General features: G+C 36.8%; 1 protein-coding gene across 2 annotated transcripts in view; it reads left to right on the top strand.

Moving 5' to 3' along the window:
- Positions 1–18663, top strand: part of DNAH12 (dynein axonemal heavy chain 12) — a 231404-nt gene that overhangs the window by 184812 nt on the left and 27929 nt on the right. For both annotated transcript variants that reach the window (XM_027587796.2, XM_027587797.1), the window contains 3 exons: positions 3700–3840; positions 17249–17407; positions 17533–17677. In XM_027587796.2, the coding sequence (XP_027443597.1) occupies positions 3700–3840; positions 17249–17407; positions 17533–17677 (445 nt within the window). The remainder of the gene's footprint in view (positions 1–3699; positions 3841–17248; positions 17408–17532; positions 17678–18663) is intronic.

Here is an 18663-nt window from a genome sequence, read left to right as displayed (position 1 = left end):
TAGAACCTTAATATTTCTTGCAGGGCCGGCTTAGTGGTCATATATTCTTTTAGTTTCTGCCAGTCAAGCTCTGCATCTCTCCATCTATTCTAAATGACAGCCTTGCCAGATGAAGTATTCTTGGCTGCATGTTCTTCTCGTTTAGTACCCTGAATATGTCTTGTCAGGCCTTTCTGGCTTGCCAGGTCTCTGTGGATAGGTCTGACATTATTCTGATGTTCCCCCCTCTGTACATAAGGAATCTCTTCCCCCTAACTGCCCTTAAAATGGTTTCCTTAGTTCTAAGATTTGCGAGTTTTAATATTACATGCCAGGGCATTGGCCTGTTTTCCTTGATCTCGGGAGGGGTCCTCTCTGCCTCTAGGACGCGAATGTTTGTTTCATTCCCCAGATTAGGGAAGTTCTCAGCTACGATTTGCTCAAATATATCTTCTAGTCCTTTCTCTCTCTCCACTCCCTCAGGGATTCCAATAATTCTGACATTGGAACGTTTCATGGTGTCACTTATTTATCTAATTCTGTTTTCATGGATTTTGAGTAGTTTCTCCCTGGCCTCCTCTTTTTCCTTCTTTTCTATCAATTGGTCTTCTAGATCACTAATTCGTTCTTCTGCCTTGTTTACCTTAGCTGTTAGAGTATCTAAATTAGATTGGATCTCATGATAGCATTTTTAAGTTCTGCCAGTTCAGCTTTCATTTCTGCCCTTAGAGACTCTATGTTGCCATTAATCAATTTCTCCATTCTAGCTATTGTCTTCATAACTGTTACCCTGAAGTCCATTTCCGAAATCTTGGTTATATTTGTATCCATTTGTAAATCTGTGGCAGAAGTCACAGTCTCTGAGTCTTTCCTATTTTGGGGGTTTCTCCTCCTAGTCATTCTGTTGAGGGGTGGTTGAGGGAATGTACAAAGTCCAGATTACTGACCACAACCCAAGCAAGTTGCACCTGTTTTATAGGGAACCTTGGGGTTGTCGGCCTCTTGTTCTCCCAGCCTGTCTTCTGGGGGAGGGGCCTGCTGTGCTGTTACTCAGGCAACCCTCTTTGGGCAGAGTTGCCCTGCCCCCTGTGGGGGGATGGGCTCAGTGAAAACCGGTTTTTTGGGGCTTTTGTTTTCTGGTGGCTTTCCCTGAGGGCTTTCCGTGTCTTTTCCAAGAGTCAGAGCAGAAGAGGTCGTTTCCAACCCTCTGCCTCAGAGCAGAGAGATTGCCGTGTGTTCTTCAGTGAGCTCTCCAAGCCACACTATCTCCATTTCTGTCTGTGCTGCTATAAACTGCAGCGTCCTCGGTTGTGCACCCCTCAGCAGCGCTCCCAGTCCTTGCCTCCATGTCAGGGCACATTTCTGCCCTTTGTGCTTCTAAAACCGCCAGCCGCCCCCAGGTCTCACGTGTGGCCCCACCGCTCTGGGTTTCAGTTGGGGGGCTGCCCTAAAGTCCTTTCCTGTCACTGCCAGTCTGTAAGTCTGTGCCCCATCCCCAGAGTGGGAGGTTTTCGCAAACTGGCAGTGCAGGATCCCGAAGGCTCCCTCCCCCTTCCATTTATCTTCTGATATCTGCCCGCGGAATCATGGCTTCTTGCTTCATACCTTGAAAACAACCACCTGCGATATTCTATTTGTAGAGATCCAGATCTGTCTTCTTACATCTCGGGTTGATTTCTTTCGTGGGTGTTCAGAGTGGTCTGGTGGATATCCAGCTCTATTCAGGGGACCGTTTGGAAGAGGGTCCCCTACTCCTGTGCCATCTTTTCCCAAGTCCTGATCCTGTGTACTCTTTACCCAGTTTCCTCAATGGTGACATCTTGGAAACCTCTACAATAGTATGAGATCACAACCAGGATATGGATGTTGATACAGTCAAAACAGGAACACTTGCATCACTACAAGGATTCCCATGCTGCCCTTTGCAGCCATATCCACTCTTTCCCTTCCCTACCCTCTCCTTAACCTTTGACAACCACTAATCCAGTCTCTATTTCTGTAATTTCATTATTTCAAGAATGAAATCATATAGCACATAAATTTTTTTAAAAAAAGATTTCTTTATTTTAGAGAGCAAGTATGCATGAGCAGGGGGATGGGCGGGGTGGGGTAAAGGGAAATAATCTCAAACAGACTCCCCCGCTCAGTGGAGAGTCTGGCTCAGGGGCTTGCTTGATCCTGAAATCATGACCTGAGCTGAAATCAAGAGTCTGACCCTTAACCAACTGAGCCACCCAGGGGCCCCACATTTGCATATAACTTTTAAGGATTGACTTTTTTTCACCCAGCTTCATTCTCTGGGGATTCATCCAAGTTGTGTGTGTCAGTAGGTTGTTCCTTTTCATTGCTGAAAAGTATTTCATGATATTGATGTACTCTAGGGCATCTGGGTTATTTCTAGTTCCTAGCTATTATGAATACAACTGCTATACACAGGACTGTACAGGTTTTTGTGTGAACATAAGTTTTCATTTCTGGGATAAATGCCCAGGAGTGCAATTGCTGGGTCATGTGGTAGTTGCTTGTTTATTTTTTTTTAAAGTAGCTGCCAAACTTTCCCAGAATGGGTGTATCATCTTACATTCATTTCAGTATTACTGAAAAATTTTTAAACTAAAAAAATGAAAATAATACATGATTATTACAGAATTTTAAACAAATAAGAGTATAAAGAAGAAAAATATCAGCCATAACCACACCTGGAAGTAACATTATGTCCATATATTTTCTGGCTTTTCATATATTTTTTAAAAATATATACATCTTGGGGCACCTGGGTGGCTCAGTCATTAAGTGTCTGCCTTTGGCTCAGGTCATGATCCCAGGGTCCTGGGATCGAGCCCCATATTGGGCTCCCAGCTCCATGGGAAGCCTGCTTCTCCCTCTCCCTCTGCTCCTGCTTGTGTTCCCTCTCTTGCTGTGCATGTGTGTCTCTCTCTGCCAAATAAATAAATAAAATCTTTAAAAATATATACATCTTGATCTAGATTTGATGTTTCTTTGGGACAAAAATGTTTCATACTTCTTTGTCTCTTACAGTTCCCTGCCCAACATAAATCTCAAATTTAGGGATTTAATATAGGTATCTTTTCATTAACTATTTGTTTTCAGTCATTTTGGAATACAATAAGAAGTTTAGAATTTTGAAAATAGATGGTATAAACCCAATTTCATTTTCTCGTAGAATTATACTGTGTTTCTTACCTATAATTTACAAGAAGTTGCACACAAACACAAAACTATATAGGCAGGTCCCATGTATCCTTCACTCAGTTTCTCCAGTGGTAACATTTTGCATTACTGTAGTACAATATCAAAACCAGGAAATTCACAGAGCTTATTCAGATTTCACCAGTTTTTTTCTTCTTTTTTAAAGATTTTATTTATTTATTTGAGATGGTGGGGAAGGGCAGAGAGAAACTCAAGCAGACTCCATGCTGAGCACAGAGCCGCTGCAGGGTGACATCCCAACGACCCTGAGATCAGGACCTGAGATGAAACCAGGAGTTGGATGCTTAACCAACTTCCACCCAGGCACCTGCAGATTTCACCAGTTTTATATGCACTCGTGTGTGTGTGTGTGTGTGTGTGTGTGTGTGTGTGTGTGTGTGTTTAGTTTCATATTTTTAACAATGAATACTTATGTGTTAATTCATGTGTTACTTATTTTTTCTTAGTTTTGTTTGACTCAATATGTTTGCCTGTTTTTCAACCTTTCAGTAACAAATCCAAAATTTTGGAAAAGCGCCTACGATATTTAAATGACCACTTCACATACAACTTATATTGTAATATATGCCGATCACTGTTTGAGAAGGACAAGCTGCTGTTTTCCTTTATGTTATGTGCCAATCTTCTTCTGTAAGTTACTTGATTTTTTTTTATTTGCTTTAAAAAACTTGCCTGGGAAAACTAATTGATGAGGAAGGCTTCTCACAGAAGGATATCATATTTCTGCTCTGTTTAAGTTATGATTTTACTTGTACTTTACTTGTAGAGAACTACAATAGTATTGGTGTTTTGATATTTAATAGATTTTTAAAATGTGGGTCACACATAAAAGTCCACACAATATTCATATATACTTCAATGAATTCTTATAAAGCAAAAATTATGTAGCTACCAACCAGGTCAAGAAATAGAGCCTTTTCAGAGTACCTGGCTGGCTCAGCTGGTAGAACATGCAACTCTTGATGTCAGAGTTGTGAGTTCACTTAAAAAAAAAAAAAAGAAATAGAGCCTTTTCAAATTGGTTTCTTTCACTTAATAATATGCACTTAAGGTCTTTTCATGTTTTTTCATGGGTTGATAGCTCATTTCTTTTTAGAACTAAGTAATATCCCATTCTCTGGCTGTATCACAGTTTATTCACCTACTGAAAGACATTTAGGTTGCTTCCAAGTTTTGAATATTATGAATAAAACTGCTATAAACATTTGAGTGTAAGTTTTTATATGCATATAACTTTTCAGCTCATTTGATTAAATACCTAAGAGTGTGATTGCTGGATCATGTGGTAAGAGTATGTTTAGTTTTGTAAAAAACCTGTCTTCCAAAGTAGCTACACCATTTTTCATTCCACTAGCAATGAGTAAGTGTTCCTGTTGCTCTGCATCCTTGTCAGCATTTGGTCTTGTCAGTGTTCTGGATTTGACCATTCTAACAGATGTGTAGTGTTATCTCATTTTAATTTGCAATTTGCTAATGACACATACATAATGTTGAGAAATTTTCATATGCTAATTTGCCATCTTTATATCTTCTTTGGTGTTGGGTCTTTGGGCCACTTTTGAATCAGTTTAATTGTTCATTTTTCATTGTTGAGTTAGATGATAGTCCTTCAACAGATATGCCTTTTGCAAATATTTTCTCCCAGTCTGTGGCTTGCCTTTTCATTCTTTTGACAGTGTCTTTTTAAATTTTAATGAAGTCCAGCTTATCAGTTCTTTCTTTCATGGCTTATGGTGTTATATCTAAAAAATCATTAACATATCTAAGGTCACCTAGATTTTCTCCTATGTAATCTAGGAATTTTATAGTTTTGCATTTTGCATTTAGGTGTATGATCCATTTTGAGTTAATTTTTGTGAAGAGTCTCTGTCTAGATTTTTTTTTTTGCATGTGAATATCCAGTTGTTCCAGCACCGTTTGTTGAAAAGACTATCCATTATACTGCCTTTGTTTCTTTGTCAAAGATCAGCTGTATTTATATGGGTGTATTTCTGGATTCTTTATTCTGTATCACTGATCTATATTTGTTCTTTTGTAGTATTGACTTAATTAGCTTTATAGTAAGTCTCGAAGTCAGGTAGTGTCAGTCCTTTGTTCTTCTTAAATATTGTGTTGGCTATTCTGGGTCTTTTGCATCTTCATATAAGGTGAACTTTATAGAAAATCCACAAAATTCTTTTTTTTTTTAATATTTGTTTATTTGAGAGAGAGAGCAAGAGCAGGGGGAGTGGCAGAAGGAGAAGCAGGCTCCCCGTTAAGCAGGGAGCCCGATGCAGGCCTCAATCCCAGGACTCTGGGACCATGACCCAAGTGGAAGGCAGATGCCCATCTGACTGAGTCACCCAGGTGCCCTGAAAATCCACAGAATTCGGTTCCATTGATCTATTTGTCTATCTTTTTTTTTTTTTTTACCAGTACAACACTGTCTTCATTACTGTAGCTTTATCATAAGTCTTGAAGTCCAGTAATGTCAGTTTTCTAGTTGTGTTCTTCTCCTTCAATATTGTGTTGCCTGTTCTTGGTCTTTTGCCCCTCCATATAAACGTTAGAATCAGTTTGTCAATTATACACAAAATAACTTGCTGGCATTTTGAATTATAGATCAAATTGGGAAGAACTGCCACCCTGACAGTATTGATTCTTCCTATTCATGAACATGGTATATCTCTTCATTTATTTAATTCTTTGATTTCTTTCATCACATTTTTTTAGTTTTTCTCATATAGATCTTGTACATGATTTGTTAGATTTATACCTAAGTATTTCACTTTTTTGGGTGCCAATGCAAATGGTATCATGTTTTTAATTTCAAGTTCCACTTGTTTGTCATTGATATATAGAAAAGTGACTGACTTTTGTATGTTGACATTGTATCCTGCAACCTTGCTGTAATTGCCTATTAGTTTTAGGAGTTTTTTTTTACCAATTCTTTCAGATTTTTGGATTTCCTATGTAGACAATTATGTCATCTCAAACAAAGATAAATTAATTTTTTTTCTAATCTATACATTTTTAAATTTCTTTTCCTTATTACACTAGCCAGGACTTTCAGTATGATGTTGACAAGTGATGAAAAGAGACATCCTTGTTTTGTTCTTGATCTTAGTGGGTAATTTTCTGGTTTCTCACTTTCAAGTATGATGTTAGCCATCGGATTTTTTGTGAATGTTCTTTATCAAGTTGAGGACGTTCTCCTTTACTTAGTTTGCTGAAAATTTTGATCATGAAAGTGTATTGGATTTTGTCAAATGAATTTTCTGCATCTACTGATATGATCATGTGCTTTTTCTTCTTTAGTTTATTGATGTGATAGATTACATTAATTGTTTTTTGAATGTTGAAACAGCCTTACATACCTGAGATAAATATCACTTTGTTGTGGTGTGTTATTCTTTTTATACATCGTTTGATTCAATTTGCTGATATTTTGTTGAGAATTTTTGTATCCATGTTCTTGAGAGATACTGATTCGTAGTCTTCTTATACTATCTCTGTCTAGTTTGGGTATTAGGGTAATACTGAATTTATAGAATAATTAGGGAAATATTCCTTCTGCTATTTTCTGGAAGAGATTGTAAGGAATTTGTAGAATTTCTTCTTATAAGTTTCATAGAATTCTCCAGAACCCATCTTAGTGTGGTGCTTTCTGTTTTGGAAGGTTATTAATTATCGATTCAGTTTCTTTAATAGATATAGTTATGGACTGCATAGATGGGCCCCGCATTCATATGTTGATATGCTAACTTCCAGTGTGACTGTATTTAGAGATGAGACCTATAAGGAAGTAATCAGGTTAAATAAGCTCAGAAAGGTATGGTCCTGATCTGATAGAATTAATGTCCTTAAAAAAAGAGAGCTACCGAGTGCTCTCTCTCTCCATATGCACACAGAAAAAGGCCATGTGAGGACACAGTAAGAAGGTGGCTGTCTACAGGCGAGGAAAAGGGGTCTCATCAGAAACCAAAATCAGCCAGAACCTTGATCCAAACTTCTAGCCTCCAGAACTCTGAGAAAACAAATTTGCATTATTTATGCAACCCAGCCTATCGTATTTTGTTAAGGCAGCACAAGTACAATAACAGAAAGTCTATTCAGATTATCTGTTTCCCCTTGTGTGAATCTTGGCAGATTGTGTCTCCCAATGAATTGATCTGTTTCGGCTAGATTATCAAATTTGAGGACGTAAAGTTCCTAATATTGTTTTATTATCTTTTTTTTAAGATTATTTATTTGAGTGAGTGAGAGAGATCACGAGCAGGGGGGAAGAGTAGAGGGAGAAGCAGACTCACCACTGAGCCAGGATCCCGATGTGGGACTAGATCCCAGGACCCTGGGATCATGGCCTGAGCAGAAGGCAGACGCTTAAATGACTGAGCAACCCAGGCGCCCATTTTATTATCTTTTTAATGTCAATGGAATTAGTAGTGATGGCCCTTCTTTCATTTCTGATATTTGTAATTTGTGTCTTCTTTCTTTATTTCCTTAGTTGCCCTGGGTAGAAGTTAACCAATTTTATTGATCTTTTCGGGGCACCTGGGTGGCTCAGTCGTTAAGCGTCTGCCTTCGGCTCAGGTCATGATCCCGGGCTCCTGGGATCGAACCCCACATCAGGCTCCCTGCTCAGCAGGAAGCCTGCTTCTCCCTCTCCCACTGCCCCTGCTTGTGTTCCTGCTCTCGCTGTGTCTCTCTCTGTCAAATAAATAAATAAAATCTTTAAAAAAATTTTTATTGATCTTTTCAAAGAACCAGATTTCAGTTTTATTGATATTGATATTCCCCCGACCTGGAGATCATGACCTGAGTGGGAGGCAGACACTAAGTGACTGAGCCACCCAAGCGCTCCTAATTTCATGAATTTCTTCTCTGATTTTTATCATTTCTTCACTTCCACTTGCTTTAGATTTGATTTGATCTTTTTCTAATGTCTTAAGGTGGAAGTCTAGATGATTGATTTTAGATCCAATAAATGCATTCAGGGTTATACATTTTCCTCTGAGCATTACTTTTGCTGCATCTCACAAATTTGGATAAGTTGTGTTTTCATTTTTATTTAATTCTAAGTATTTGTTTCTTTTGAGACTTCTTTGACCCATACATTACTTAGAATTGTGTTGTTTAATTGCCAAGTATTTGGGGGGTTTTCCGGCTATCTCTCTGTTACTGATTTCTGGTTTAATTCTATTTTAGTCAGAAAGAATACTTTATATGATTTCTCTTCTTTTAAATTTGTTAAGGTGTGTTTTATGGCCCAGAATGTGTTCTGTCTTGGTGAATGTTCCATATGAGGTTGAGAAGAATGTGTATTTTGTTGTTATTTGATAAAGTATCCTATAGATGTCAATTGTATTCAATTGATGTATTCAACTGATGGTGCTATTTAGTTCAAGTGTGTCTTTACTGATTTTCTGCTGCTGGATCTGTCCATTACTATAATAATGGATTAGTCTATTTTTTCTCGTCTATCAGATTTTCTGTCATATATTTTTACATTCTCTTGTAAGGTACATTAACAATTGCTGTGTCTTTTGGGAGAATTAACCCCTTTATCATTACATGATGGCCCCGTTTATCCCTGATAATTTTCCTTGCTCTAAAGTCATCTATTTCTGAAGTTAATATAGCTATTCCAGCTTTATTTCTATTAATGTTAGCATGGTATTTCTTTCTCCATCCCTCTTCTTTTAATCTATCTCTGTTTTCATAGTTAAAATGGTTTTTTTTGTAGACAACATATAGTTAGGTCTCATTTTTTGTATCCACTCTGACCATCTATGTCTTTTTTTCTTTTTAAGATTTTATTTATTTATTTGGCAGAGAGAGAGACACAGCGAGAGAGGGAACACAAGCAGGGGGAGCAGGAGAGGGAGAAGGAGGCCACCCGCCGAGGAGGGAGCCCGATGCGGGGCTCGATCCCAGGACCCTGGGGCACGACTGAGCCACCCAGGCGCCCCCCATCTATGTCTTTTAATTGATGTATTGAAACCAATGATATTTAAAGTGATTATTTATATAAATGGATTAATAGCTACCATATATGTTACTGTTTTCTATTCACTGCCATTGTTCTTGTTTGTTTGTTTGTTTCTCATTTTTTACAAGTTAAAATTGGTATGTAACATTATATAAGTTTTAGATGTACAACATTAAAATTCAACATCTGTATTTATTACAAAGTGATCACTCCAAAAATCTAGTTGCCATCCATCACCATGCATTTGACCCCCTTCACCCATTTCACCCACTAACAATTCCCTTCCCTCTGGTAACTAACAATCGGTTCTTCATGTCTATGAGTTTGTTTTTGTTTTTGCTTATTTATTTATTTATTTATTTATTTAAAGATTTTATTTATTTATTTGACAGAGAGAGACACAGTGAGAGAGGGAACACAAGCAGGGGGAGTGGGAGAGGGAGAAGCAGGCTTCCTGCTGAGCTGGGAGCCCGATGCGGGGCTGGATCCCAGGATCCTGGGATCATGACCTGAGCCGAAGGCAGATGCTTAACGACTGAGCCACCCAGGCGCCCCTGCTTATTTATTTTTAGATTCCACATATGAGTGAAATTGTACTGTTTTTGTCTTTCTCCTTCTGACTTATTTCATTTAACATAATACCCTAAAGGTCCATTCCTATTGTCACAAATGACAAGATTTCGATTTTTTTTTAAATGTCTGAGCAGTATTCTATTGTTTATATAGACCACATCTTCTTTATCCATTTATCCATCAGCTGACATTTAGGTTGTTGCCATATCTTGGCTATTGTAAATAATGCTGCTATGAACATTGGGGTGCATATATCATTTCAAATGAGAGTTTTCCTATTCTTTGGATAAATACCAGAAGTGAAATAGCTGGATTGTATTGTAATTCGATTAATAACTTTTTGAGGAATCTCTATACTATTTTCCATAGTGTCCATACCAATTTATATTCCACTAACAGGGTACAAGAATTCCCTTTTTCCACATTCTCTTAAACACTTATTTCTTGTCTTTTTATTATAGTCAATCTAACTAGTGTGAAGTGATATCTTATTGTGGTTTTGATTTGCATTTTGCATTCGCCTAATAATTAGTGATTTTTAAAAAGATTTTATCTGTTTATTTTAGAGAGAGAGAGCATGAGCAGGGGGAGCAGCAAAGGGAGAGGAAGAGGGAATCTCAAGCAGATTCCCCGATGAGTGCAGAGCCTGAGGCAGGGCTCAGTCCCAGGACCCTGACATCATGACCTAAGCCAAAATCAAGAGTTGGACACTTAACCAACTGAGCCACCCAGGTGCCCCTAATTAGTGATGTTGAACATCTTTTCATGTGCCTGTTGGCCATCTGTACTTCTTCTTTGGAAAAATGTCCATTCAGATCCTAAGCCCATTTTTAAATCAAGTTGTTTGCTTTTTGTTGTTAAGTTGTATGAGTTCTTTGTATATTTTGGATATTAACTCCGTGTCAGATATGTGATTTATAAATATCTTCTCCCATTCAGTAGGTTGTCTTTTCATTTTGATGATGGTTTCTTTCACTGTTTAGAAACTCTAGTCTGATATAGTCCCATTTGTTTATTTTTGCTTTTGTTTCCCTTGCCTTTGGAGTCATATCTACAAAAATATAGCTAAGACTGATGTCAAGAAGCTTACCACCTATGTTTTCTTTTAGGAGTTTTATGGTTTCAGGTATTATGTTCAGGTCTTTAATCCATTTTGAATTAATTTCTGTGTATAGTGTAAGATAGTCGTCTAGTTTCATTCTTTTGCATGTGGCTGTCCAGTTTTCCCAGCACCATTCACTGAGGAGACTGTCCTTTCTTCATTATGTGTTCTTCCCCTTTTGTCATAAATTAATTGTATATATGTGTGGGGGGGTATATTTATTTATGGGCTCTTTATATATATTTCTGTTCTCTCAATTCTATTCTATTGATCTGTGTGTCTGTCTTTATGCCAGTACCATACTATTTTGATTACTATAGCTTTGTAATATCATTTGACATCAGGGAACATAATACCTTCAGCTTTGTTGTTCTTCCTCAAGATCACTTTGGCTATTTGGGATCTTTTGTGATTCCATACAAATTTTTGAATTAGTTGTTATAGCTCTGTGAAAAATGCTGTTGGAATTTTGATAGGGATTACATTCAATCTGTTAATTGCTTTGGGTGGTATGGACATTTTAACAATATTGATTCCTCCAATCTATGAGCATAGAATATCTTTCTATTTATTTGTGTCTTCAGTTTCCTGTATCAGTGTTTTATAGTTTTCAGTGGACAGGTCTTTCACCTCCTTGATTAAATTTATTCCAGGTATTTTATTCTTTTGGTGTAATTGTAAATGGGATTGTTTTCTTAAGTTCTCTTTTTAATAGGTCTTTATTAGTGTATAGACATGCCACTGATTTCTATAGATTGATACTGTATCCTGCACTTCTACTGTATTTATTAGGTCTAACAGTGTTTTTCTCAGTTCCAACAAAGTTTTTAGAATTTTCTATATAAAGTATCTGCAAATAGTGACAGTTTCACTTCTTTCCATTTTGGGTGCCTTTTATTTCTTTTTCTTGCTTAATTTCTGTGGCTGGAACTTCCAGTATTATGTTGAATAAAGGTGTGCAGAGTGGGCATCCTTGTCTTGTTCCTGATCTTAGAGGAAAAGCTTTCACCATTGAGTATGTTAACTGTGGGTTTATCATATACAGCCTTTATTATGTTGAGGTATCTTCCTTCTGTACCCACTTTGTTGAGAGTTTTTAACATAAATGGATGTTGACTTTTGTTAGATGCTTTTTCCGCATCTGTTGAGATGATTATGTGATTTTTATCTTTAAATTTGTTAATGTGGTGTATCACCTTGATTGACTTGTGGATGTTGAATCATCCTTGGATCTCTGAAATAAATCCCACTTGATTATAGTGCATGATTCTTTTAATGTGTTGTTGCATTTGGTTTGCTATATTTTGTTGAGTATTTTTGCATTTATGTTCATTAAAAATATTGGCCTGTAATTTTCTTTTTTTGTTGTGTCCTTGTCTGGTTTTGGTATCAGGGTAATGCTGCCCTCATAAAATGAGTTTGGAAGTGTTTTCTTCTCTTAAGTTTTTTTTTTTTAAAGATTTTATTTATTTGTTAGAGCATGAGTGGGGATGGGGTCGGAGGGGCAGAGGCAGAGGGAGAAGCACATTCCTCGTTGAGCAGGGAGCCTAACACAGGCTTGATCCCAGGACTTTGGGATATTGGCCTGAGCCAAAGGCAGACACTTAACTGACTGAACCACCCAGGCACCCCTCCTCTTAAGTTGTTGGTTAGTCTAGCTAAAGGTTTTTCAAGTTTGTTTATCTTTTCAAAGAACCACCTCTCAATTTTACTGATCTTTTTTATTTATTTATTTTTAGTCTTGATTTATTTGCACTCTGATCTTTGTTACTTTTTTTCCTTCTACTAACTTTAGGCTCATTTATTCTTTTTCTAGTTCCTTTGGGTTTAAAGTTAGGTTATTTGAGGTTTTATTGTTTCTTGAGGTAGGCTTTATTGCTGTGATCTTCCCTCTTAGAACCACTTTTGCTGCACTGCATAGATTTTGGTGTGTCATATTTCTGTTTTCATTTGTCTTCATATATTTTTAAATTTCTTCTTTGATATCTTTGATGACCCATTGGTTTAGTAGCATGTTGCTTAATCTCCACATTTTTGTGGTTTTTCCAGTTTTCTTTTTGTAGTTGATTTCTTGTTTTATTGCCATTGTGGTCAAAGAAGATGCTTAATATAATCTCAGTCTTGGGGTGCCTGGGTGGCTCAGTCATTTCAGTGTCCAACTCTTGGTTTTTGTTCAGGTTATGATCTCAGGGTTGTGAGATTGACCCTGCATCAGGCTCCACACTCAGCAGAGAGTCTGCTTGAGATTCTCCCTCCCTTTTCCTATGCCCCTCCCCTGCTCATGCTCTCTTGGTCTCTCTCTCTGTCTCTCTCTCTCTAAAATAAATACATAAATATTATAATCTCAATCTTCTTGAATTTATTGTGGCCTAACCATGTGATCTGTCATGGAGAATGTTCCAAGTGCGTTTGAAAAGAATGTGTATTCTGCCTTTGGCTGGGATTTTCTGCATGTGTCTACTAAGTCCATTTGGTCTAATGTGTCATTTAAGGTCACTGTTTCCTTATTGATTTTCTGTCTGGCTGCTCTATCCATTGGTGTAAGTGGGCGTATTAAAGTGCCCTACTATTATTGTATTGCTGTCAAGTTCTCCCTTTAGGTCTGTTAATATTTGCTTTATATATTTGGTGCTCCTACATTGGGTACATATATATTTACAAACGTTGTGTCTTCTTGCTGGATTGACCCCTTTATCATTATGTAATTCCCTTCTTGGTATTTTATCATAGTCTTTGTTTTAAAGTCTATTTTGTCTGATATGAGTATAGCTACACAAGCTTTCTTTTCATTTCTATTTGCATGGGCTATCTTTTCCTATCCCTTCATTTTCAGTCTGTGTGTATCCTTACTTCTAAACTGAGTCTCTTGTAGGCAGCATAGAGATGGGTGCTTTTTTTTAATCCACTCAGCCATTTCATGTCTTTTGATTGGCGAGTTTATCTGCATTTAAAGTAATTAATAATAAGCATTACTTACTGCCATTTTGTAATTGTTTTCTGCCTGTTTTTAGTCCCTCTCTGTTCTTTCTTCTCTTTTCTCTCTTCTCTTGTGGTATGATGGCTTTCTCTAGTTTTTGTGTTTAGGTTCTTCTCAGTTTCTTTGTGGTATTTACCAGGAGTTTTTTTCTTTGTGGTTACTGTGAGGTTCACATATAACATCCTGTGTTTATAATAGTTTGTTTTAAGATGAGAACAGCTTCAATTTGAACACATTCCAAACTATCTTTTTACTACACCCCCATTTTATATTTTTGATGTCACATTTTACATATTTATGTTTTATGCATCCCTTAACTATTGTAGTTTTAGTTAATTTTATTACTTTTGTCTTTTAACCTTCATACTTGCTTTAGAAGTGATTGAATCTACTATGTTTACTCTTTACCTTTTCCAGTGAGATTTTTACTTTTGTATGTTTTATGTTATTAATTAGTGCCTTCTCTTATCAGCTCAAAAAAAGTCTTTTTAATATTTCTTGTAAGGCCAGTTTAGTGATGATAAACATCTTTAGTTTTTGTTTACCTGGAAAACTTCCCTTTTCCCCAGGTTTATTAGGTAATTATTATGCAATTGGATGATTGTAAGAATACAGTTAGATGATTTTTAGTACATTTATACAATTGTGCAACCATCACCAAAATCCAGTTTTAGAACACTTCCATCATCTCAGAGTTTCCTTGCTTGTGCCTACTTAGTCAATTCCTATTCCTATTCCCAGCCCCAGGTAATCACTGATCTGCTTTCTGTCTCCATAACTATTCCTTTTCTTTTTCTTTTTTTAAAGATTTTATTTATTTATTTGAGAGAGAGAGAATGAGAGATAGAGAGCACGAGAGGGAAGAGGGTCAGAGGGAGAAGCAGACTCCCTGCTGAGCAGGGAGCCCGATGTGGGACTCGATCCCGGGACTCTAGGATCATGACCTGAGCCGAAGGCAGTCGCTTAACCAACTGAGCCACCCAGGCACCCCTGATAACTATTCCTTTTCTAGAAATTTTATAAATGAGACATTTTAAGGCCTAGAATGTAGTCTATCTCTGCAAATGTTCTATATGCCATTGAAAAGAATCTGTATTTTGCTGTTTTTGAATGGAATGCTCTACAAATGTCAAGTAGGTCAAGCTAGTCTATATACTATTATCCTTATTGATTTTCTGTGTACTTGTTCAAGCGATTTTTGAGAGAGGTTTGAAATCTCTTAGCTATGGAGATTGCTTCTGACAGTTCTATCAATGTTTGTTTGTGTTTTGATGCTCTGTTATTAGATGTGTAAGTGTTTAGGACTATTATGACCTCTTAATGAATTGACTTGACTTTTTTTTTTTTTTAATCCCTGGTCTATCCTTTGTTCTGAAATCTATTTTGTATAATCCTATTACAGACCCCAGCTTTCTTTTGAATAGTGTTAGGATGGTATATATTTTTCCATACTTTTCCTTTTAACCTATTTGTGTCTTTATAGTTAAGCTGTATTTCTGTAGACAACATATATTAGGTCTTCTTTGTTTTATCCAATCTGATAATTGCTGCCTTTAGTGAAATTGTTTAAACCATTTACATTCAATGAGATAATAGAGTTATATTTAAATCTACTGTCTTACAACTTGCTTTCTGTTTTGCACATCTGTTTTTTTGTTCCATTTCCTCATTTTCTTTTTCTTTGAATTGAGTATGTATTGATTCCATTTTATCTCCTTTGTTGACTTACTAGCTATAATTTTTTTGTTTTATTCTTTTTGTGGTTTCCTTGGGATTATAGTATACCTTTTAACATACCAGAGTCCATCTTCAGGTAAAATTATACTCCTTCATATGTATATAGTATAAGAACTTACAACAATATACTTCCATCTCTCTCCTCCCAGCCTTTGTTTTGTTATTGTCATATATTTCACTTGCACATGTTATAAATCCCATACCACATTGTTATTCTGCTCTAGTCAGTAATCTTTTTTTTTTTTTTAAGATTTTATTTATTTGTTTGACAGAGAGAGAAAGAGAGAGAACACAAGCAGGGGGAGTGGCAGGCAGAGGGAGAGGGAGAAGCAGGCTCCCCGCTGAGCAGGGAGCCCAGTGAGGGGCTTGATCCCAGGACCCTGGGATCGATCATGACCTGAGCCAAAGGCAGACACTTAACTGATTGAGCCATCCAGGTGCCCCTAAATAGTCAGTAATCTTTTAAAGAGACTTAAGTAATAAGAGAAAAGTCTTTTATGTTTACTGACATAGTTACCATCTCTGGCACTCTTTATTCTTTTGTGTTGATTCAAATTTCTATCTACCTGAAACTTCCTTTAACCTTTCTTATACTATATATCTACTGGTAATGAATCCTTTCATTTTCTCTATATCTGGAAAGAAATCAGTGAATTTTTCTTTTAGATTTCATACTTTTGATCTCTAGAAGTTGCATTTGGTTATTTTTTCTGTTGCCTGTTTCTCTATTCCTTATGTTCATTTTGCTTTAATTCCTTCAGCATATTTGTAATAGCTCTTCTAACATTCCTATCTTTTTGTTGTATTATCTCTATCACTGGTATGTATCTATTGACTGATTTTTTTCTCCTGGTTATGGAGAGTGTGAATTTTACATGGATAAATGCTGGGGTGTTTTTTTTTTATTATTCCTTTAAAAAGCATTAGACTTTACTTATACAGGTACTTAAATTACTGGATTAGTTTGATGTTTTCAAGGCTTGTTTTTGAGCTTTCCTTTGGTAGTTTTAGAATAGGCTTTATTCTAAGGCTAGGTTAGCTTTTCTACTAAGGCATGATCCTTCTGATGTTGCCTCTGAATTCCTCTGGTGTTCAACGAAGATTAACTCTAGTTGGCAAGAACTCCTATCTCCAAGTTTTGTGTGAGCTCTGGTAGCTGCTCAGTTTACAGCTCCCCAGATATTCTTTACCTGGTCTCCCGTAGTTTTACCCTATTCATATATGATTTAGCATTTAGCAATCGAATCAAGGAGATACCTATGCAGATTTCTCGACCTCTTTTCCATGCATCTCCCTCCTCTCTGGCACTCTGCCCACAAATTCTGCCACCTCAGCCTTCCTTAACTCTGATCTCTGTTTATTCAACTCAGCAATACTATCAAGTTCTGATTTTGATCACCTGTCTGTTTTGTAGTCTGGAAAGTGCCTCTAGTGGATAGCTGAGACAATCATAGGGATCACCTTAATTGTCTCCCTTTTCTCAGGGACCACAGTGTTGCACTGGCTGTTGTATAATTTCCAAAAACAGTTCTTTCATTCACTTTATCTGGTTTTCCAATTGTTTATGGCAGTAGAGTAATTTGGTACTGATTATTTTATCAAGGCTGTAGAAGCAGAAATTGATTTCATTCAATTTTAAAATCAGCAATTCACAGCAATCTTTATTTTGGTTTTACAGGGCAAAGAAAGAGATTGAATACCAGGAACTGATGTTTCTTTTAACTGGAGGAGTAAGTCTTAAGAGTGCTGAGAAAAATCCTGATCCGACTTGGCTACAGGATAAAAGCTGGGAGGAAATTTGCCGTGCAAGTGAATTTCCTGCCTTCAAAGAACTCAGGTAATTATTTAAGCTTGATGACAGCATTGAATAAGGATAGGTAAATTTGTAATCTCCTTGATTAACAATCTCTTTTTAAATTATTTTCCAATGAAGTAATAACTATTAAGCTTTTTTTCCATTAGGAAGCATTTTTGTGAACATATAACTGAATGGCGGGAAATTTATGACAGTAAAGAGCCACACAATGCTAAATTTCCAGTACCAATGGATGAAAAACTAAATGAACTACAGAAAATAATAATTCTTCGGTGCTTAAGACCTGATAAGGTAAAAAGACAAATGTGTTCTACTTGGAATCCAGTTAATTTGCCATTTAAGAATAAGTCCTGGGAATTAAAGGCACAACATAAGGAACACAGTCAATGATATTGTGAAAGCAGTGTAATGGGAAGATGGTAGCTACACTTGTGGTGAATAGAGCATGATGTAAAAACGTATTAAATCTAGGTTGTACACCTGACACTAATGTAACAACGTGTCAACTATACTCAAATTAAAAAAAAAAAAAGTTGTGTTAGGTTTAAAGTTACTGCTATTTGGTTCTTTGACTCTCATTCTAGATACTCAAACAGGTTCATTGAGCTCCTTGGATTTGTAGGTTTATGGTTCTCCTCAACTTGAGAAAAATTTTGGCCATTATTTCTTCAAATACTTTTTTATAAGATTTTATTTATTTATTTGAGTTGGGGAGGGGCAGCCAGAGAGGGAGAGTCCATGCGGACTCCATGATGCGGGGCTCAATCTCATGACCTTGAGATCATGACCTGAGCCAGAACCAAGAATCTGAGGCTTAACCAACAGAGCCACAGAGGTGCCCCTTCTTCAAATATTTTTTGCCACTCCACCCTATGAGTCCAAATAAATATACATTAGACTGCTTGGTATTATACCATAGATGATTCCTCTGTTAATTATTTTTAAATTTTTTGTATCACTGTGCTTCAGTTTGTATAGTTTCTACTGCTATCTTTAAGTTTACTGATTTCTTCTTTTATAGTGTCTAATCTGCTATTGTTCCTATCCAGTTAATTTTTTTGTTTCAGGGGCTCCTGGGTGGCTCAGTTGGTTAAGCGTCTGACTCTTGGTTTTGGCTCAGGTCATGGTCTCAGGGTCGTGGGATCGAGCCCTGCTTTGGACACCTCATTCAGTGTGGAGTCTGCTTGAGATTCTTTTTCTGCCTCTCCCTCTGCCTTTTCCCCCTGTTTGTACACACTCAGGTGCACTCTCCCTCTTTCACAAATAAACTAAAAAAT

The sequence above is a fragment of the Zalophus californianus genome, chromosome 1, assembly GCF_009762305.2.
Source record: "Zalophus californianus isolate mZalCal1 chromosome 1, mZalCal1.pri.v2, whole genome shotgun sequence".
Taxonomy (NCBI): domain Eukaryota; kingdom Metazoa; phylum Chordata; class Mammalia; order Carnivora; family Otariidae; genus Zalophus; species Zalophus californianus.
The sequence above is the reverse complement of the archived record's forward strand: the minus strand, read 5'-3'. Positions and strand labels throughout refer to the sequence as shown.